Source organism: Delphinus delphis, chromosome 17 (assembly GCF_949987515.2).
Source record: "Delphinus delphis chromosome 17, mDelDel1.2, whole genome shotgun sequence".
Classification (NCBI taxonomy): domain Eukaryota; kingdom Metazoa; phylum Chordata; class Mammalia; order Artiodactyla; family Delphinidae; genus Delphinus; species Delphinus delphis.
In genome coordinates, this window is record NC_082699.1 from 12,153,711 (window position 1) to 12,176,123 (window position 22,413).

Here is a 22,413-nt window from a genome sequence, read left to right on the forward strand (position 1 = left end):
GGTATTGATGTCATCCACAGGGCTGTCAGAAATCCTGACGATCTTGAAGCAAGGTCTAATATGCACTTGGCAAGTGCTTTTGCTGGCATTGGCTTTGGAAATGCTGGTGTTCATCTGTGGTGAGCAAATTTGAGATTTTATTTCTTCACCTAAAGCTATTGCCCTTAAATTTTTTAAATGTTTATAATTTAGGACATGTGGTCAGATTTTAAATATGCTATAGAAAGAAGATATTTAACTTTGTGTCCCATAATATTTTCTTAATTCAAATGCAGTTTATCGGGTCATAGATTTTTTTTCTTTTTGGTAACAGCTTTTTTGAGCTATTAATTTTTCACATACTATGTAATTCACCCATTTAAAACTTTCAGTGGTTTTTAGTCTATTCACAAAGTTGTGCTACCATTACCACAATAAATTTAGAACATTTTATCACCTTGAAAAGAAATCCTGTACCCCTTAGCTATCGCCCACCAATCCTCCTATACCCCCAGGTCTTAAACAACTACTAATCTACTTTCTGTCTCTATGGATTTGCAAATTCCAGACATTTCATATAAATGGAATCATATAATATGTGATCTTTTGTGCCTGGCTTCTTTCACTTAGCATCATGTTTCCATGGTTCATCCCATGCACATATTAGTACTTCTTTCCTTTTTACTGCCAAGCAATTTTCCATTGCACCGATATACCACATTTTATTTATTCATTCATCACATGATGGACATTTGTGTTGTGTCCACTTTTTTGGCTACTATGAATATTGCTGCTTGAATAGTCATGTACAAGTTTACCTGGTGGACATATGTTTTTATTTCTCTTGAGTATATACCTAGGAGTGGAATTGCTGGGTCATATGGTAACTCTGTTTAAATTCTGAGGCACTGCCAGGCTGTTTTCCACAGTGGCTGCACCATTTTACATTCCCACCAACAGTGGATGAGGATTCTGATTTCTCCACATCTTCATCATGTGTCATGGGTTTTTAAAAGGTCAAACACAGGATTTTTTTTCTCCTAATCTCTCTCAAAAAGAAGGGGATTAGAATATTTGTCAATAGCCAGAATTAGTCTTTTGATCAGAACTTTATTGGTATGTTGCCTTAAACTTGAAAACCAGTGAACACGGAGAATTAAGAATTGGCCTTTGCTAGGGGAGCGCAATGAAATGTTCACCCTCAAACTCTGCTGCTGAGAGGAGCATAGATGGGTACCACCTTTCTAAGAAGTAGCTGAACAAAGAAGCAGCTGCCCAGAGCTTGGAAAATGTTTATACCCTTTGCCCCACTGATGTTACTTGTAGAAATGTAGCCTAAAGAAATAATCATGGTATGGTCAAAGAATATCCTTATAAGGATATTCACCTAAAAGTTATTTATAACTGAAACTTTTAGGAACAACCTAAATTCCCAACAGTTTGGGAATGGTTAACTGAAGTTTAGTACTCAAAGAATAAAATAGCTATTAAAATAATATTTTAGAAGAATAGAAAATGATACGGGGAAATGTTTATAAAGAATAGTAAGTAACAAAAGCAATGTCAAAAACAGTGCACAATACGATCATAAACATATGCGTAAGAAGACTAGAAGGAAATATTCTATAAGGGCTATCTTGAGGAAATAGGGTTATGGATCATTTTTCTTTTTTACAAAGAATATATATAACTGTTAAAATAAAAGAAATCAAACTAAAATATTGGCTATTGTTAAAAAGGTACTTTGAAAGTTACATGAACCCTTTCACATCACGGAAGCATGCTAAGCGATATTTTTCTGAATACTATGAAGCCCGAAAACAGTAAAGCACATCCCTAAGTATCCAACAACTCAGAGAACCGATAGCTTCTGATCTGCCTCATGAGAGATGACAGGCATGGGGCACCTTTTTTTGGATAATCATACAATTCACCAAAATACTTCATCTGTCTATGAAATGTAAATCTTTTAGCAAATAAAAACAAAGTCATCCAATAACCCACATTTATAGACTTACAGACCATTTTACTATTGTAAAACATTTCATTTTCAATATATTAACTGTAAATATATTAACTTGTCACAACGTGTATCTTCTGGGTCATTCAGTAAATTATCATATTGTCCTATTTGTTCACTAACAATTTGAGAGGATAAAGAGTTTTCCCATTAAAACCAACCAAAAAATCCCCACAAATAAAAACGAAAATGCCTTTTCTGGATAGCCTTTCAGGCTGAAACAATCACGTATGATTCAACTCCCATTAGTACGTAGCATTTAAAAGAAGGTATCAATCATTGGCAAGACAGATCACTGGCGGAACAAGCTTGCATGTCTAGTGCAGTACATCTTGGCTCATAAAATTCCCACTGACATCTTCAGTTTGTGAAGGAACACACTGCCAAGGCAGTGCAGAGCAAGATAGGAAATGCATACCCTGAAGATTATGAAAGAAACTTCAAAGTGAATTCTTGATTTCTTCAAGATCACAAGCTTAACCAATGTGCTTGCCCAGCAACTTAAGCATCAATACTTTTTAACGGCATACAATTCTGTGAGCATCTGAATTTTAACATTTCAGAAGTTTTGTGAATGAAAGCACCAAATATCAACTGCATAATAATGTATCCCCATAGGAATCAAAGAAAACAGAATGTCTAACTTTGTGGGTTAATAATATTGTCAAGAGACTGTGAAGGGCTCTCCCGTAGAGTATTGTTAACTTGAATTTCTGATATCTGTATGTCAACATATGGACTTTCTTTCTTTTCTAGCCATGGAATGTCTTACCCAATTTCAGGCTTAGTGAAGACATATAAAGCAAAGGATTATAATGTGGATCACCCACTGGTGGTAAAATCATAATCAATTCTTTAATTTCGTCTTAGACTCCTCTCAATTGACATAAACGTATCTGTCAATTCTTGATTGCCTGGAGTACAAGGTAAAGTAATTTAATATCTAGAATACGCATGTTGAAGACTGGCTCTGCCACGTCGGTCACCATGTTTCCTCTCTCCCCAGCCCCATGGCCTTTCTGTGGTACTCACCTCCCCAGCAGTGTTCACTTTCACGGCACAGATGTCTCCCGAGCACCACCTGGAGATGGCAGAAATATTGGGTATGAACCGTGAATCATAACTCTGTGACCCACATATGTGGAGCATTTCCTAGGATGCTTCTGAAGATAAACCGTAAAGAATAATACCAAAAAATATTGCTTGGGATAATTTAATAATAAAATGTCAGCGACCTGCTCAAATTCCTATCTAGCACTAAAATTCTGTAATTTTGTGTTTCTAAGAGTCTATCAGCAATGAAATGGAACCAAGTGCTGCTTACATTAAGTTTACAGTAATAATATTTCCACTGTTTTCGTCCCCCAGGAAAGTGAAACTGTTTATATACTATTCATGTTATATATGGTTTTTGTTTTGTTTAATAGGAACTAAAAATGAATCTAAATCAGGAAGTAACAGTAAGTTCCCAGTTATAGAGAACCTAAACAACTAGAAACTTTATAAAAAGTTCCCCAAAGAAGAATTTGTTTGCTTTTTTTTAGGATAAATAATGTCTATAATAATATACTCACAGTGCCTTTTAAATCTTACAAGAAATACAGTTACATTTAGGGTCGCTTTAGTGTTAAGTAAAATATTGGTATTTTTCTAATACAAGAATTCTTTTAAGGAAACTTAAGTATTCAATTAACTTTTAAAACATCTCTTCCCCTACTTGTTTTAGAAAGGGAAAAGCTAAAAAGAAAACTGCATTATGCTCCTCTAGCTCGAGCCGTTGGAGAGAGTAGTTCCAAGAAGGTAGGAATGACACAGATATCCTTCCGAATGTGTTGCTTCACCTCCACCTCCCACTGCTAGGTTTCCCGGCATGTACGGCCAGAAACATGGTGCCTACTTTTCCAAGGATCTTGTATCCCTTTTCCCTTTTGGACTGGGGATATTGTTCAGCTCTATGTTGGGACTCAGACCCTTTGTAAATACGTAAACAGGCAGGAGCCCAAATAGTAGGCTAGATGTATGGTAAACGGGAAAACTTTAGAGAGCCTAAACCTAACATTCCAGGCCACCAACAAAACTACTGAGAAAGCAAGGCCTCTATTAGACAAAACCCAGGCCAGAGGAACTACCGGTACTTTCCTCTTGCATAGGAATCTTTGGTTAATATTATTCCATATTTAGCCATTAAATATTTTTGTTGTTTTAATTTTTACTGAAGTATAGTTGATTTACAATGTTGTGTTAGTTTCAGGTGTACAACAAAGTGAATCAGTTATACATATACATATATCCACTCTTTTTTAGATTCTTTTCTTATTTAGGTCATTACAGAGTATTGAGTAGAGCTCCCTGTGCTATATAGTAGGTCCTTATTAGTTATCCATTTTATATATAGTAGTGTGTATATGTCAGTCCCAATCTCCCAATTTATCCCTCCCCCCACTTCCCACTTGGTAACCATAAGTTTGTTTTCTACATCTGTAACTCTATTTCTGTTTTGTAGTTCATTTGTGCCCTTTTTTTATATTCCACATATAAATGATATAATATGACATTTGTCTTTCTCTATCTGACTTACTTCACTCAGTATGACAATCTCTAGGTCCATCCAAGTTGTTGCAAATGGCATTAAATATTTTGATTCCCTATGTAATCTTAGATTGTCTTAGCTTTATACCAATGTATTCTCTTTCCTACCTTCTCTTTTTTTCTAAAACACTTCACAGGAAAACCTGGAGCTTTGGATGGCAGCAATCCCGGGAACATAAGAACCTCATAAACCCCGTATCATGTGTCACCCTCCATTTAATCCATATTTGAGCTGCCGCTGTGTAATACAGACTGGCCTTGTCGGGCAAGTTTTACCTTCCATCCAGCTGCTCTCCCAACTAGCTCTGTATCTGGTTCTATTTATACCTTTTCCTGGATAACATAAACAGGTCTCTGTCAGAGAACAGAAAGGCTAAAACTGATTTAATAAGATACTTCAGTATGGAGTGAACCATACCTTCTAGTCTCTTTTTGACCTATACAGAGAAAGTGGACTTGGACTACAGCATGAGGCATTTTGGATAATAAATAAATAATGCTACCTTCTGATTGCGGCACGTCCCGGTGATGACTGTGTCCAACCAGAATAGATGGGGGCGTGGGGCGTGGGTGCTAAGGGTTTAGGGTTGATTCCCTTCATCTGGGAACTTTCACTGCCACCCTACCTGAGGGCAGAACCCCCTGGCTCTTCCAGATTGACATCTCTATGCTTTTGTGTATTAATTAGTAATTATGTTTAAATTCTGCCCTTACGAATCTCCAATCCCTGGCAACCTTCTTCCTCATTCACCGATATCATTATTATCTACATGTTAAATACTGCTTTCTAAGAGTCTCCTTATTCTTAATTCTGCCTGACAGGTTGCATAATATATATTTAGAGGGACCTGCCCTTTGGCAACAGAGTCCAAAACAGTTTTCTAGCTAGAGAGAGGAAACATACTCCTTCCCTGGCCACACCTAATCCATTTTTGTCATTTTCCTCCTTTTTGGCAGTTAATGTTGGAGTTTTTTGAACTTCTGTAGATCCTTGTCTCACAAGGTGTTTGCACAGGGTTTTTCTTCTCCTCCTAAGCTGTCGCCTTGAGAAAGGACATTGACTGTGTAGACCTCTAGATGTCAGCAAATTCCAAGCCTTGAAAGTTACATAAGCTGTGTTTTCTCCTACAGATGCTCATTCCTCCTCATCCGAACACCAGCCTTCTTTCTTGGTCTCCTTCCTGTGCCTCTTTTCTGGGCCGTTTCTCTTCTTCCCACCACACAGAGGGCGAGCAGCCCACTGGAAATGTGAGAGCCAAGTTAGCGCCCCCTCCTCCCCGCTCTCCGACTTCTCTATGGAGGCTCTGGGGGCTCCCAGGATGGCCTGTCTTCTGCGGGGCTGACAGCTGAGCCGGCCTCCCGGCTGGGGGCACAGCGGTGCCCTTGTCCTCAGTGTGAGGGGCCGGCAGCAGGTTATGAATTCAGCTATCCTTGTGACTGAATCACACCCAGGGCCAGCTTCCTCCCCTCTACAGTCAGTGCTTTGTGTCTTCCAGGAGCCGACACCCGCACTGCCAGGATCCCAGATGCTGGGCCTGTTTTGGCAGACACGCTGCGGAAATTCTTATTCGATCTGGATGTGGATGATGGCCTAGCTGCCATTGGCTACTCCAAGGCTGACATCCCCGCATTAGTGAAAGGAACACTGCCCCAGGTAAGAGACGCAGCCCATCCTCACTGCCTTCTAAGAAGCACCAGGCTCCAGGGGAGACACGGTCCATTTGGGGCATCTTAGGGAAGAAGATGACAACCCAGGTCTCTCCCCACCAGGCAGCAGCTCACCCCTTCCCCAGGGGGAAGGGGCCAAGGCTCCCTCGCCTTTATATTCTTCCATTAAACTGTGGCTTACGTGAAGCTTTGACGATGTAATGAAAGGATCCTTTATAAAAATTTAAGGCAAAAACAACCAAGTTTATCTTGAGTATAGCAGAATTTCCCTTTTCTCCATTTCTGCTCTTTTAAGAGTCCCCTATAAAACTATGTGAAGCTATTCCAAAAGGGCCACTAATATTATTTTCCATTATAAAGAGTTACAAATTCTACTATTTTGTGAAGAATAGACATGGCTTTTAAATTAAGATGATTACAAAATCACTTTTTAAACATATTTGGGAGATTATATATTTTATACATATATATATGTATACTTATTTGTGTCACTTTGAGTCTTATTTCATTTATTTATATGCTCCTAAAGAATTTAAACTGAAAAAAAAAAGAATTTAAAATGAGCAGCTATCATTTATATGGTAGAATTATAATAGATGTAAAGTTTCCCCTCTCAAGGTTCTCATGAAAAGAGTTTATCCCCCATTGGACCTCTCTTCCATTTAGGATCAGATACCCTTGTGTTATAGCACCAGAGCCTAACAGGCCAAGACCCTGTTTGTTGTAATTCACCATAAAATAGAGAGCTCAGAGCCAGGAGATGACACCATGCTCACCAGGCCCAGAGCACTCACTAAGTCCTCCTGTCCAAAATGCGAAAGGCGGGCTTCCCTGGTGGCGCAGTGGTTGGGAGTCCGCCTGCCGATGCAGGGGACACGGGTTCGTGCCCTGGTCCGGGAGGATCCCGCGTGCCACATAGCAGCTGGGCCCATGGGCCATGGCGGCTGGGCCTGCACGTCCGGAGCCCGTGCTCTGCAGCGGGAGAGGCCACAACAGTGAGAGGCCCATGTACCGCAAAAAAAAAAAAAAAAATGCGAAAGGCAAGGGTCACTTAAACACCATGAGGATATTCGGAAAAGACAAAAATTCTAATTTGAAAAGATACGTGCAATGCTTATAGCAGCATTATTCACAATAGCCAAGACATGGAAGCAACCCAAGTGCCCATCAACAGATGATTGGCTTAAGAAGATGTGGTATATATACAATGGAATATTACTCAGCCATAAAAAAGAATGAAATATTGTATTTGCAGCAATGTAGATGGACCTAGAGAATATCATACTAAGTGAAGTAAGACAAAGACAGACAGATATATGATATCACTTATATGTGGAATCTAGAAAACATTACAAATGGGTCTATATACAAAACAGAAAGAGACTCAGACATAGAAAACAAACTTATGGTTACCAAAGGGGAAAGGGAAAGGGGGAGGGATAAATTAGGAGTTTGGGATTAAGAGATACTAACTACTCTATATAAAACAGATAAGCAACAGGGATTTACTGTATAGCACAGGAAACTATATTCAATATCTTGTAATAACCTATAATGGAAAATTATCTGAAAAAAGTACATATATATAACTGAATCACTGCTATACACCTGAAACTAACACAATATTGTAAATCAACTATACTTTTTAAAAATTTATTTATTTGGCTGCGTTGGGTCTTTGTTGCTGCGCGTGGGCTTTCTCTAGTTGCGGCAAATGGGGGCTACTCTTCATTGCGGTGCGCGGGCTTCTCATTGTGGTGGCCTCTCTTGTTGCAGAGCACGGGCTCTAGAGCGCAGGCTCAGTAGTTGTGGTGCATGGGCTCAGTAGTCGTGGGGCACGGGCTTAGTTGCTCCACGGCACGTGGGATCTTCCCGGACCAGGGCTCGAACCCGTGTGCCCTGCACTGGCAGGCAGATTCTTAACCACTACTCCACCAGGGAAGCCCTATACTTCTATTTTAAAAACAACAACAACAAACAAACACTATGAGGATAAGGCAGTTCTCCCCAAAATTAAGGCATTCATGTATCTATCCCTGACGTTGGAACAGAGTTAACAGCTAGAATATCCACTCACACAGCATCCTGCTTACCACAAGTGGCAGTGCTTTTCCCTCAGCCCACTTCAGTTAAGTAAAGGCCTCAAACTGGCTTCTTCCCTACTTAGCAAGTACTTAGAATGTTGAAAACCTCACCACTCACATAAGATAATATTTGTGTGGATTGGATTCACAGACGTATCTGTCCATAGGAGCAAGGTAAATAATAGCAATGAACACAGTACTTTAAGGCACTAGGGAATGGTGGGGACTTTGGTGAACTGGAAAGCACATGACCCATCTCATTGGGTGAGCAGCTTTTCAGCTACAGTTTATTATCACCAAGCATAAATTCAGTTCCCAGTGTTGGTAGAACTTGCATTTTTAAGAAAAATCAGCAGTTGGGATGTTTGTGTTGAATTCCTTGATTTCCCAATGTACAAACAAAACATGGCCCACGGGCCATGAGTTTCCCTGATTTAGGGTCAGGCCCAGTGGGCTCAGTTGCATCCAAAAATATAAATGAATGAGAAAAAGAGGAGTCTCACAGTATAGCAGAGACACTAGTTCTAACCCACAGTCCTAACCTGTAAGTCGAAGGGACTAAATAAAAACTATGACCATCGCAATCATTTTTTCAAAACCTATTAAAGTTCCATGAAGGTAGGAGCCTGTCTGTTTTGCTCATCTATCTTCTATAGCACCTAACCCGGGCTAGTGAACATTTAAAGGAGCACATTCCTGCAACCCTCTCCTCTTAAATCTTCTGTCCTTGTTTTTGAGCAATTTCCTTAGACTTAATAGGACCCAGCCAATGAAAAGGAGCCATGAAAGCCTGTCCAGGAATACCAGAGACCAAGCGGCCACCACGATTTTGATGTAGCCTCTGGCTCGTAGAGCATGGTCCCAGCAAGACTGTCCACTCTTCAGGGGGTCCTCTGAAAGGTTCTGCTTGTGTATCCCAGGAAAATGTTCAGGCAGATGTGTTTATCAACCTCCAAGAATGGTATTCATGAGTTTCAGATCAAACTGGATGATATTCTTGGCCATTTAATTGCTGTGGCAATGCATCTTCCAGCCATCAGCACACACTGGCAGGTGTGGACGGTTTTAATTCTACTGTACCCAGGCTTCCACTTTCAAAAGCTGCTCCAAACAGCAACAGATCCAGACTAACACTTGAGACCATCCTCTAAAATAGCAAGTTAATTAGGTATCATTCTGAATGCCTCAGTGCACATGTCATACTGGGAAATCACAGATAGCAGAACCTTAATTAGACAAAACTGATTTCTTAGTTTCACAAAAGATGCAAGGTAAATTGATTCTTTCTAATACAAGTCATGTCTATAAAGTAGGAAGCCAGGATTTCCTCAAGCTATGTTCATAAAGCAGCCCCAAGGTGGATGCTGCCTTTTTTTCCTTTGATCATGTTTTCACGATTAGGAGGAACACAGTTAATTTTAATTCACTGGCACTAGTTCAGTTTTGAAGTCAATATGACAGATTTATATGCAGGTATGGGGAAGGGGGGAATATTCATAGGACTTTAGAAGGCATATTGGAAATAGGCTTGTCTGTTTTGCAGTTGAACTACTGTTGGGTTTTTGTTTCGTTTTTTTTTTTAGTGAACATTTTACAGGAATGCTATGGCAACTTCAGAATTTCACACATGCAGCAGACAAATCTTCACTTATTAGTATTACAGGATTTAAGGCAGTGAGAGGGATAGACTCTTCCTGCAAAGAACATCACCAGAAAGGATATTTCATGCAGTCAACATCTGATAAAGCTTCTTTTATGTTCAGCAAAGAGGGATCGGTTTTCTCTGGAACAACCAGGCCAGTATTCTTAACCAAACACCACAGCCCATACTGGTGGCAGCAAATAGCAGCCCTGTGTACAGAGGTTTCCAACTGCCATAGCCGGGCTGCTCGGGGAGCAGGCACGAATAAATCAATCTTCCAAGCTGGATTTCTGAAACCTCTGGAAAGAAACATTTACATTTCCCATCAAAACATTTCATTACTGAGGAGAGCTGTCTACCGAAATGAGCACTTCCACTCCCTGGCAGACAGGCCTGCTAAAATGTTATTTTATGAATGTGCTAAAAGTAGTAGTCTGAATTTATTTCACTGCCCATGTTAATCAGTTGTCCTTCGGTCTTATGTGTCTATAAATAATAGCAGTGCGGAACACATCTGAATCCTGAGAGGCTGGCTTTTGTATGGCACAAGTGATACGTGCAAGGATATATCACAAACTTTACGTCCTTGCCCCTGCTGAACCAATCGTTGGGGGGTTAGAAAGGTGAAAGAGAAACTCACCTCAGCTTGGCCTGAGCTGAGAGTCCTGAACTACTTCATGCAAGATGAACGGGGTTGTTTTAAGGGCGCTTGAGCTCATCAGATAAGACGCTCTGACATTATCAACAGAATAATGTGGCAACTTGGGCCATAGCAAATACCGAACTTACGTTCTGCACCCTGCCACAAACGTGCGCATAAGTCACCGTGAACAAGCCTCTGCCTTGCTATGGATTTTCAGAATGCTTTAGGGTCTGTGCTGGGATATGAAGCTTTACCTTGGCTTCACCCATCCTCTTCAGCATTGCCCCCCATCCTTCTCCCATCTGTCCATCCATTCTTTTTTTTTAAATTGTGGTAAAACATACCTGACATAAAATTTACTATTTTAATCATTTTTAAGTGTACAACTCAGTGCCATTAAGTACATTTTACAGGGTTGTGCAACCATAATCACTATTCATTTTCAGAACTTTTAAATCATCCCCAAAAGAAGCCCTGCTCTATTGCTAAATGGTAAACAGCAATTCCCCACTGTCCTCTTCCCCCAGCCTCTGGTAACCTCTGTTCTACTTTCTATCACTGTGACTTCGCCTGTTCTAGGTACTTCATGTAAGTGGAATCATACAATATTTGTCCTTTTGTGTCTTCACTTAGCATAATGTCCTAAATGTGTCAGAATTTCATTCCTTATTATGGCTGAATAACATTGCATTGTATGGAAAGGCCACCTTTTGTTCATCCATTCATCTGCAGATGGACACTTGGGTTGGTTCCACCCTTTGGCTATTGTGAATAGTGCTGCTGTGAACATCAATGAACAAGTATCTGTTTTAGTCCTTGCTTTCATTTCATTGGGGTATATACCTAAGGAATAGAATTGTTGGATCACAGGATAGTTCTGTGTTTAACTTTTTGACAAACTATCAAACTATTCTCCATAGTGGCTGCATCATTTTACATTCCCACCAACAATGCACGAGGGTTCCAATTTCTCCACATCTTCACCAACACTTGTTATTTTCCATTTTTTGGACAGCCATTCTAATAGGTATGCAGTGGTAACTTGTGGTTTTAACTTGCACTTTCCTAATGACTAATGACATTGAGCATCTTTTCACATGCTTATTAGCTATTTATATATCTTTTTTGAAGAAACATTTATTCACGTCCTTTGCCTATTTTTGAGTTGAGTTGCTTGGGGTTTTTTGTTATTTAGTTGTAGCAATTATATGTATATTTTGGATATTAATCCCTTATCAGATATATGATTTGCAAATATTTCCTCCCATTCTGAGTTGTCTTTTCACTCTCTTAGTAGTGAAAAGACAACTTTTCACTACTATTCCTTGATGCATAAAAGTTTTTAATTTTGAGGTAGTCCAGTTTATCTATTTTTTCTTTTGTTGCCTGTGTTGTGTCATATCCAAGAAATCATTGCCAAACCCAAAGTCATGAATATTTCCCCATTTTCTTCTAAGAGTTTTAAGGTTTTAGCTCTTACATTTAGGTGCGTTTAAAGTTAATTTTTGTATACATCCTTTCTTCTTTTTATTCTTCCTTTTACCTGACAAATACTTACTGATGTCTTACTATATACCATGAATTGTATGTGATACAGTTTAGAAAATAAAGTCCCTTCCCTCCCTTGTGGAGCTTACGTTCTAGTGAGGAAGACAAATCTACAAACAAGATACAAATGAAATCATTTCAGATAATGATTAGTGGTCTGAAGGAAACCTGGGTAATGGGATAGTGATTTCACATGGGACAGTGTGGCGGGAACTCCAGTGAGTGTGGTCAGAGAAGGCCTCTGATTGGAGGTGGAGTCAGCCAGGTGAAGATCTGGGAGAAGCATTCCAAGCAGAGCGGAAAGGCCCTGAGATAGGGTGAAGATTCACATTTTCATGGGACTGAAGGGGGACCAGGGGTCTAAGTGAGATGAGCGGGTGGGAGAAGAGTCAGAGCTGGGGTTAGAAGACATGGTTTTGTTCTAATTGCAGTGGGACGTCATCAGAGGGTGTTAAGCAAGGGAATGGTGTGATAAAACTTGCAATGCAGAAAAATCACTCTGGCTGCTATGGGGAGAACGATGGGGGAGTCGGAGTCCTATCTCGTATGTGTGAACCTTGAGATGCCAATATCCCCCCTCCCATCATCTTTATTAACCCAACCAGTAACTACTGAGCACCTGTTTGCCACGTGGGGCGCTGGGCACAGCCCTGCCCCGTAGAGCTTCGCTCTCCTACCAAGTGTTGTCCCACACAGGTGCTCATCACAGATAACAGACCCAGAGACCCACAAACATGCAACCAAAACACTGGCACGTTTCTTAATTTCATTTAGGCCTGGAAATTTGGGGATTAAGGAGCCACTGACGGGAGTGTCAATAGCAGTAGGAGGTGCTGGTGTCTTTGCTGACTTGACTCAATAATCGCTGGAGAAAGTAAGGAAATCACTGAATTCATTTGGGAAGGTAGAGATAAAACCTTAATTTTTTTTTTTTTTAAAAAGTCACTTGCTGCCCATAGCCTGAAAGTTAATGTCCTAGTGAAGTCCTTTGTAATATACATGAAGTCCAAGTTGCAAAATATACGGTCTTTGAAGCCAAGGATGACCCCGTTCTGTCTTCCCTGGCTACACACGTGCCTGGGACAGTGCCCTCCACACAGGGAGAGCCTGGCAGGGGCACCAGACTGGCGTGGTTTGGTCATTGTAGGAGGTGTTTTTCCTAAGGTTGGTTTGGTTCTGTACATTTGAGCAGAAGGCTATTCTCAGGACCTCAGGCAAGAGTAATGGCTTTGAAAACTTTGCAGGAAAGAGGCATCACTCGATAAACTTCTGAGCTGGGAATCAGCTAGTAAGAAGCAAACAAGAAATATGATTTTTAAAGCTATGACTATTGTCAAGTCACTGTTTCTCATGACTGAGTTAATTTACATACCTCGAAGCTTTTACAAACTGTCTTTGCAAAGCCCTGAGTAACTCTTTTTGTTTACTGTTTCAGGAAAGGGTCACCAAGCTTGCACCACGCCCTCAGTCAGAAGAGGATCTGTCTGCTCTGTTTGAAGCGTCAATGAAACTGTATTAATTTTCATTTTCACTGAAAGAATTACCATTGGCCATCGTAATTCTGAAAACAGAAGTTGATCTAGCAAGAGCTTTGTCTTTTCACCTCCACAGATAACATCCCTGTTACCAGCTTGAATGTGATATAATTTTATCCTGTAGAAGATTCCCTGATGCTCCAAGTCCAGCTACTTCCATAGAACACACTGGACAAATGCCCACCGTGCTGGACCCTCAGCCAGACTTTAGAGGTCCATGTTCCTGCCCCAAACCCTGCAGACTACCCCTGCTCCAGGTATCAAAAGGGCAAACACTCAGTATCTACCAAAACTATTAATGTGTGTTATCCTATGCCCAGTAATCAACCCCACATCTAGAAATTTATCCTATAAAATACTACCACAAGTGTGTAAAGAAATATGGCAAGGATGTTTCTGGCAGTGCATTTTCTAACAATAAAAAATTTGAAAGATCTTAAGTATTCATTAATATATGGATAAATAAATCATAGTATATTAAATAATGGAATGCTTTTGTGCTACTAATGAGAATAACTCTACTAGAAATACGTCCATGATAAACTGCTAAGTGAAAAAGAGTAAGTTGCAGGACAGTTATATATTAATATGGTCTGATTTTTACTTTTTAAATTATATATAAATATATGTCTATATATACATATATCTAGAAAGAACGTTACACATCAAACTTAAAAGGGATCACTGAAGAAATGGAATTTGGAGGATAGAAAATTAAGAGAAAATGTTTACTCTATATTTTATACTTTCACTTTTTATTTTACAAACATCTGTATTGTTTGCATTTGTTAAAATAAGCACATATTTTCTAATTCTAAAAGAGGAAGAGAAAAGAAAGAAAAATATCACTTTGCTGTTTTAGGTCAGACTCATAAAACTACTAGTAACTAATATTTAAAAGGTAAAAACAAATCCAAAGGGGTAAGATATTAGAGATGGATCCTCTGGTGGAGCAATTGTTCTTTTGAGAAAAACACAAACAACCTACATGGTAATTCCCTCTTTGGAAAATGGTTCTGGTGCTCAGAATAAATTAATTCAAAAGCAAGCTGTTTTGCGGTTTACAGACTTCAGGATGCAAGTCGAATCCTGGTAGCTGGGTCATCTGCCTCCTGTTATTCCCAGCCTGCTGAAACGTCTATGGCTCGTTTTTCCTCCCAGTGGTGAGTGCACTGCTTTGGCAGTCTAGATCTCAGTGTACTTGCAGATTTATCCATATTTTAAACTGCATTAAAGTTTTCATCAGAAAGTATATCAAGTAGAGTATATAATTACATATATAATTATATGTAATTACTAGGCATAAGATGTATGCATATATAGTACATAATTACATAGTATAGTATATAATTATATAAAGTATATAATTACATCAGGATTTTAAAAAACATGAGAAGGGCATTACTGTGCCATTCAATCTGCCTGGCCCTACTTTATCTCTGTGAACATCTTTGTTTACTTGGGATTTTAAAAGTAACATTTAAATATTGTTTATTGGGAGTCTTTCTAATTACACACATAAGATATGTTCAGTACCAAAAACCGGTAGTACAAAGAGACACACAGAAGAAAATATTTGTTCACATTGCACCATCCAGAAGAGAGCCACTGTTAAAAAGTAACAAAACTTAAAAATATATGTTCTCCCCATAATTTTATACACATATATAGATACATTATAGATAACTATGTGTGTGTGTGTGTGTGTGTATATATATATATATATATATATATATATATATATATATTTTTTTTTTTTTTACTTAGGAACAGTATCATTAAGGTATAGTTTTAGTTCCCACAGAGCATTCAAATGCTTTATGCCAAGTGCCCAAAAGGCAAGCACAAGAGAGTCCCGACAGAATTTCATCTCTACCATCAGACTATATCTAGCTAAAATTCCCTCCAGCTTTTCAGGAGAATTATGGATTCTGAGAGCAGAAGCTTTGTGAATAAGGCAGAGAACAGTGAAACTGCCAATCTGAGATCCTTCAGGAAACTTTAGTAAAAGTTGTTGATCAATGTCTCAAAATACATTTGGCGTAGCAAAAATACATGTGTGCCCCAGCCCCTCAAAGAAAGTCCAGGTAAATTCGAGACCTCCTGTAATATATTTTGCAAGGTGATGTGGCATCATTAGAACAGCATAAGACTAGGGAGTCCAGGGGTCCAGGGCCCTGGATTCCACTCCAGCCCCTTGGTCTGTCTGAGTCTTACTTTATTCAACCAATTCCTCTCCAAGCCTGAAAATACCATAACTAGATTTTATGTACTACCTTGTCCTTACTGTGAGATTTTGAGTTTGGGAAATTTAATGTAAAATCAATTTAGATAGGAAAATGCATTCTTTATCTCTCTGAAATATTTGATGCCATTTCCACCAGTAACCAGATGTCTCACTGTGACTCACCAGGAGGAGTGTTTGGCATTCATACTGATGATGACTTTGTAAAGGAAGGATTTAAAGGTCAAGCATGAAGAAACAGATTTAGGAAGTCTTCGTGTTTTTTATCCTAATACCCATCATTTTGGCCCTTACAATTTGAGAATATACAAAAGATGTGTTTCTTGACTTTACCAGCTATTAAAAGAGCGTGAGAGATTATGTCCATTTCTGTAGCAAAAATATATAATTGTTTTCTGAGAAAACAAGTACATTTTTCTAAGTCAAATCCTATTTATCTACTGATTTCCTTAAAAGCTCAAACAGTCCTTAGGGGTCACAGCTTCATTTATATGGATTAATGTACTTGCTAAGGAAAGGAAAATTAAAGGAATAGTATTCAAAAGTTTATTTAATATTACTTTCATAAAATTATCATATATGGTGGCATTTTCACTTAAAATACATCATCCCTAATTTATTTCTTGATACAAAATTACTAATTTGTTTCAAGCAGGTCATGTTTCTCTGATTTTTGCCAAGTGCCATAATAAATAGCTGGCGTGTTGCACTCCTGTCCCTCCCCTGTGCACAGGGAGGGTTGTGCTGGGTTTGGCATTGTTAGTGTAGCTGTGGACACAGCTGTAGGGTATTTTCCAGTGGTCAGTGAGGTAAGTCTGCTCTTGTAAAACAGAGACAAAGTACAGTATCAAAATAGAGAGAGAGCAAAAATTGCTTTTCTGGCCTTTTAACCCTGAGAAAGATTAATGGTTGTTTGCATTAGAAACTACCCTAATCAGGGACTGTTGCCTCCGGGGAGTGGGTATGAGAAAGGGGGCTATTCACCTCCGGGTCAACATTGCACAGGTTGCTGGGTCTCTGATGAGCAGCAACCCCGAGCTGAGACAGCTGCCCGGGCTCTTCCATTAAATGCCTTGCCCTCTGGGAGCTGTTGAGGAGGCCAGGCCACATCCCGCCATCACCATCACAATGGCCTGCGGGAGGCAGTCTCCAGGGACAAGTCGCACTTTGAATGCGCAGAAATTGGCTCTTGAAGCCCTAGGTTGAATTACTGGCAGCTGGGGGTGGGAGGGTCTAGTTTCTCATGCTATTATGCTTTCCAACCACCCCAACTCTCACAATAAATGCATACCCTTCACAAATTGCAATAACTGTTTGCAGTTTTGGCCCATGTGAAATCCCTCATGAAATTATGTGCAGGACAGCTAACTTTGTGTGTGTGTGTGTGTGTGTGTGTGTGTGTGTGTGTGTGTTTCCCAGCTCCCCACTCCTTTTCTTTTTTGAATTTTATTTTATTTTTTTATACCGCAGGTTCTTATTACTCATCCATTTTATACACATCAGTGTATACATGTCAATCCCAATCTCCCAGTTCATCCCACCACCACCACCACCCCGGTTTCCCCCCTTGGTGCCCGTACGTTTGTTCTCTACATCTAGGACAGCTAACTTTAAAGTAACTCCATTTCATTCTTTCTGGCTTTAAAACTGGCTTTTTTATTTGAGTGCTTTTAATTGGTTTTCTAACTGATTAAAATAATCATGAGCAAAAAGGAAAAAAAAAACTACCATCATGCCATTACCCAAACACAGCTGTTATCATCTGCTATATTTCTAACTTTTTCATTTGGGTGGTGTAATCTCTAGGTCTTTTCCCCTAAGGAATGCCATTTTAAGTATTTTCTATGTTGCCACATAATCTTCATAACCATTACTTTAAAAGGCAGACAACAGTTTATTGAATAGGAATTTAATAATTTATTTATTCTTATTATAGGGCACCAAAATTGCTTTCAAATTTTTACTCCTACCAATGCCACAGCAATGAATAAATGAAAAGCTGTATGTGGCTTTTCTCATATTCTAAATTAACTTCTTAGGTTAATTAATCCCCGAATGGAATTTTTTAAAGTATGGACATTTTTAGGGCTTCCCTGGTGGCGCAGTGGTTGAGAGTCCGCCTGCCGATGCAGGGGACACGGGTTCGAGCCCCGGTCTGGGAAGATCCCACATGCCACGGAGTGGCTGGGCCCATGAGCCATGGCCGCTGAGCCTACGTGTCTGGAGCCTGTGCTCCGCAACGGGAGAGGCCACAACAATGAGAGGCCCGCGTACCGCAAAAAAAACAACAACAACAACAACAAAAAAAGTATGGACATTTTTATGGCTCTTGACTCACATTATCAGATTATAAATACCTCACTATTGTTTTATGATGGTATATCTTAACAGTGCACATGAGCAGATTCAAATTCTCAAAATTATGCAACTTACTTCAGTGTTATATTTTTGCATCTTAAGTGAAACTGTAAACCACCAAGTCTACTTTTTTGTGTCACTTATATTTTCTTCCCCTTCCAAGCCTGTGGGCCTGTGTTATTACATTCATGGTCCTCAGTTTTGCTGGCCAAGGAGAAGAAAACCAAAAGAGCAACATATAAATGTCCTTTTCTATAATGGTGTTCTAGAATCGTCTGGGGCTCTGAGTGAAAAGACTGCTACATGGGGAGGGAGGTAAGCAATGCCAAGGAATCACCCACCAATATCCCTTCCAAGGCTCTAAGCTGCTCCTCTAATCAGAAACCTCCCAGACCTGCGCAGATGTGCGCATTGGTCCCACCTTGGCTTTGGCAACATTACTGCGGACCACGGTGAGCTTTATCTCAAACAGGGCGTTAGAGAAAAGAATGTATGTAGAGCAACAGATACATTAATGAGATGTCAAAATAGTACCAACAAGCTGAGTGGCCACCTGAGTAGGGACAGGCTAATTTTCTTTCATTTTTTTACATCTCGTTTAACCACTGCATACTCAGCACATAACTCAGTACCTTGACGAAGCAAGTTCCCAAAGGAGAACAAAGGGGAACATGGATTTGGGGGAGAGGGGGAGGCAGGGATGGGGTTTGTTTGGAGAGTGGGGGTGAGCTGGGGAATGATTACAAAAACATGACATTTAATTGTATTTTTTAAGCAAACTATTGATAACTTATAAATAAAAATATCAAATCTTATGAAACACAGTGGCCTATTTGCTAGGGCATCTTCCACAGCTGGCAACAATAATAAACTAAAGACAATAATAAGTTTATTTATTGGGTAATTTATTGAGCCCTTAGCCTGTGCCAGACTCTTTGTCAAGGAGTTGCCTACTACGAGAAGCAATGCTATTATCATTTTTGTACAAATGAGGAAATTAAGACTCAGGTTAATAAAAACAAACAGCCTAACTTCACACAGCTGATAAGTGGCAGAGCCAGCTTTCAAGCCCAAGGTTCTCCTGACCCTACCTTCCCACCACCAAGTTCACTGCCTGTCGAATGCCTTCTGTTGTCAGAGACTTCCCTGAATCCCATTTACACACTGTAGATGCTTGTGTACGACACAGTACCTTGAACACAGTAGGGACGCCATAAGTATTTGTGGAATAGAGGACTGTATTTCATTAAAAGAGGGAGAAGGAGAAGAGAAAAGGAGATTCTACAAGCCTTTGACATGTCAGAGGGGAGTCAAGCTGGCCGAGCTGGTGGCCACACGGATGGGTGTTAGAGGTAACAGAGCCGCCTTGGGGTGAAGCCAGCCCTGATCGCCACTGACTGAGTAACTTGGGTGATTCACTCAGATTCTCTGAGCACAGTCTTCACCTTACAGGGTTGTTATAAATGCCTACAGGGAGTCACGTGTGGTAAGTGCCTAGAACAGTGCTCGGCCTACAGTCTGCCCAGCACTTGTGAGTTCTCCTCCCTCCCGGAACACTAAGCTGGCATCAGATCTCTACACGATGTCAGCTGGGCACCAAGGGCTTCCAAACTTCCCTCAGGACAAGAATGACCTGGGATGCTAGTTAAAGACAGAGGTCACCAGGCTCTTCCCCCATCCCCCAGAAATTCAGATCCTGTCAACCCAGGTTGGAATCCATGGATCTATTATCGGTTGGGTAAGTTTCACTTCGGAAAATTAAACTGCACTTGGACCAGTTGGGCAGCCTCTCAGCATAGGTGGTGCAGAAACAGAGCATCAGTCCCAACCTTCAGTATGCACAGAAACTTCCGGAGGGCTTGTTAAAACGTGGGTTGCTGGGCCTGGTCCCCAGAGTTTCTGATTCAATAGGTCTGGCTGGGGAGCAGGAATCTGCATTTTGAACTAGTTCCCAGGTGACGCTGCCACTCTGACACACTTTAAGAACCACTGGACCCATGGATTGCAATTTTCTCATGCTTCAAATTTAGGAAATTCCAGCTGGAATTAGTTCTACCCAGCGTGTAGCAGGACCATGGGTCCATGGTGAGGGTCAGGACAGGACCAGGACACTGACCACAGGACATACCTCTCCACCAGACCAGGGCCCCCAGCCCCAGGCGCTGGGCCCCCTCTTCCCCGCCATGACAGCCTTGCCAAGAAGCCCCTGTCTCCCTTGTTTCCACTTTCTTTTCAGGCTGAGGCCTTTCCAGGGTGTGAGGACGTTCTGCTTGTCAAAGCCCAAGCAGAAAGTAAACACTCACGAGTGACTGTAGCGCTTTGGAAGGCCACGGTATTGGCAGCAACCACGATGGGACTATTAAAAAATACACTATGTACCAGAGCTCTGAGTTTCATTTCAGTATAATTGGTATAAAGAATATAAAACTCCCAACTACGATGTTAACAGACTGGTAAGACCACTATGTCTTATCTCTGTTTAAAAAAGAAAACAAAAACTCTCCTCGTTACGCTCCTGTTTAAAAAGTTATTCTGGGAAAAGTTTCCATTTTACCTGGAAAGTGGATATAGAAGGAGTAAATACATATAGAGTTGTGCATGTAATTATTGGTAAAGAATCCTTGGATATGAATGAGAATAAAATGAGCTGTGCTTCAAGGGACCAAGAGAAGGACGGCTACTCACATCCAGTTAGGAAAAGACAAGCCAGGCGTCCTGAGCTCACTCAGAGGCACCCCAGGCTTCTCTGCTCTTCCTCCTGACCTCCTTGAACTATCATGTGCCCGCGAGCAAGGGTGTTGGATGCTCTCCTCGGAAACAGGCAGAGGCTGGGAGGGCTGGTTCCCTGTCATGCTACCGAACCACCAAAGTCTATGGATTTAAGAATTTGACTTGACAGTTGAAATCGAGTACAAAGAAAAGGATATTCCCTAAGTGTGTGGAGGGGTAGAGACGGAACAGCTCTCAAGCTTCGCCTGAATGCCCACTATGCCCCTGCACTGGGATGGGAACTGCTGCATAAACGAGACCCAGCCTCCCCACTCAAGGGACTGGAACACAGAAAGTTCCGTGGGAGCAGAAACACCGTGAGTGGGTGAGCACTCATAGCCTCTACCCATTCTGGCTCCTACAAGGAATTTTGGCTTTGCTAGCTTGGGCCCCCAGCCTTCTCTGGGGGAAACTGGGATACCCAGCATGATGGACTGGATTGTTTTTCCCCCAAATCATGTGCTGAAGCCCCAACCCCCAGTACTTCACATGTGACTGTATTTGGAGACAGGGCCTGTAAAGAGGTGTGTGGTTAAATGCAGTCCAAAGGGTGGACCCTAATCCAATCTGACTGGTGTCCTTTTACGAAGAGGAAGTTTGGACACAAAAGCAGCACCAGATATGCACACAGAGGAAAGAACATGTGAGGACACAGCAAGAAGGCACCATCTGCAGGTCAAGGAGAGAGGCCTCAGGAGAAACCAAAGCTGCCAGCGCCTTGATCTTAGGCTCCCAGCCTCCAGAGCTTCCTGTTGTTTAAACCCTGTGGTGTTTTGCTTGGGTAACCCTAACAACTAGGGTTTGCTAGCAAAAGAGGGGGAGCCTTGAGGATTTTACATCAGAAAGGGCTAAAAGCCACTGGCAGAAAAAAGATACTTGTAAATCAGAAGGCAAGAAGGAAAGGACTGGAGGCCCCAAGTTGTTTAGAGAGAGTCTTGCAGGAGTTTAGGAGAGAGGAAGAGATTAAGGGCAGCTGCAAGCCAGGCGTTAGAAGATAAATAGGGAAGAGAGGTTTGGTTTGGTTTTTAAAGGTTGGTTCTGTGTTATGAATAGAACTCCCTTTGGAGCTTCTTAGTAGACGGTGATAATGAAACAGATTGTTTTAAAATTTTGCGGTGATGGTTTTGCTAAATTGCAACACCAAACCAAGACCAGGTCCAAGTTAAGGGGTGTTGCGTTATAATTTTAAAACAATGTAGTAAGCATAGTGATTAAAAAAAAAAAAACCAAGTCAGGGAAGGTTTCATGAAAGAGAGGACTCCTGGGTTGAATTCTGAAGGAAAGCAGAGTTAGATGGGAGATAGGAAGTTGGAAAGATGGTCCAGGTAGAATG

General features: G+C 40.7%; 1 protein-coding gene and 1 long non-coding RNA gene across 6 annotated transcripts in view; one reads left to right on the forward strand and one right to left on the reverse strand.

Moving 5' to 3' along the window:
- ADHFE1 (alcohol dehydrogenase iron containing 1) overlaps nucleotides 1-14,159 on the forward strand; it is a 33,436-nt gene extending 19,277 nt beyond the window's left edge. For 2 of the 5 annotated variants that reach the window (XM_059994713.1, XM_059994716.1), the window contains 5 exons: nucleotides 21-119; nucleotides 2,756-2,834; nucleotides 3,006-3,102; nucleotides 3,726-3,799; nucleotides 5,720-5,958. In XM_059994713.1, the coding sequence (XP_059850696.1) occupies nucleotides 21-119; nucleotides 2,756-2,834; nucleotides 3,006-3,102; nucleotides 3,726-3,799; nucleotides 5,720-5,938 (568 nt within the window). In that variant the 3' untranslated portion in view covers nucleotides 5,939-5,958. Of the gene's footprint in view, nucleotides 1-20; nucleotides 120-2,755; nucleotides 2,835-3,005; nucleotides 3,103-3,725; nucleotides 3,800-5,719; nucleotides 5,959-6,084; nucleotides 6,243-13,608 lie in introns of those variants that run through there. The other 3 variants (XR_009516585.1, XM_059994715.1, XM_059994714.1) reach the window with 3 other exon arrangements.
- LOC132413046 (uncharacterized) overlaps nucleotides 1-22,413 on the reverse strand; it is a 72,018-nt gene that overhangs the window by 18,510 nt on the left and 31,095 nt on the right. Inside the window, exon 2 of the long non-coding RNA XR_009516587.1 lies at nucleotides 3,032-3,080. This is a non-coding gene — a long non-coding RNA (uncharacterized lncRNA). The remainder of the gene's footprint in view (nucleotides 1-3,031; nucleotides 3,081-22,413) is intronic.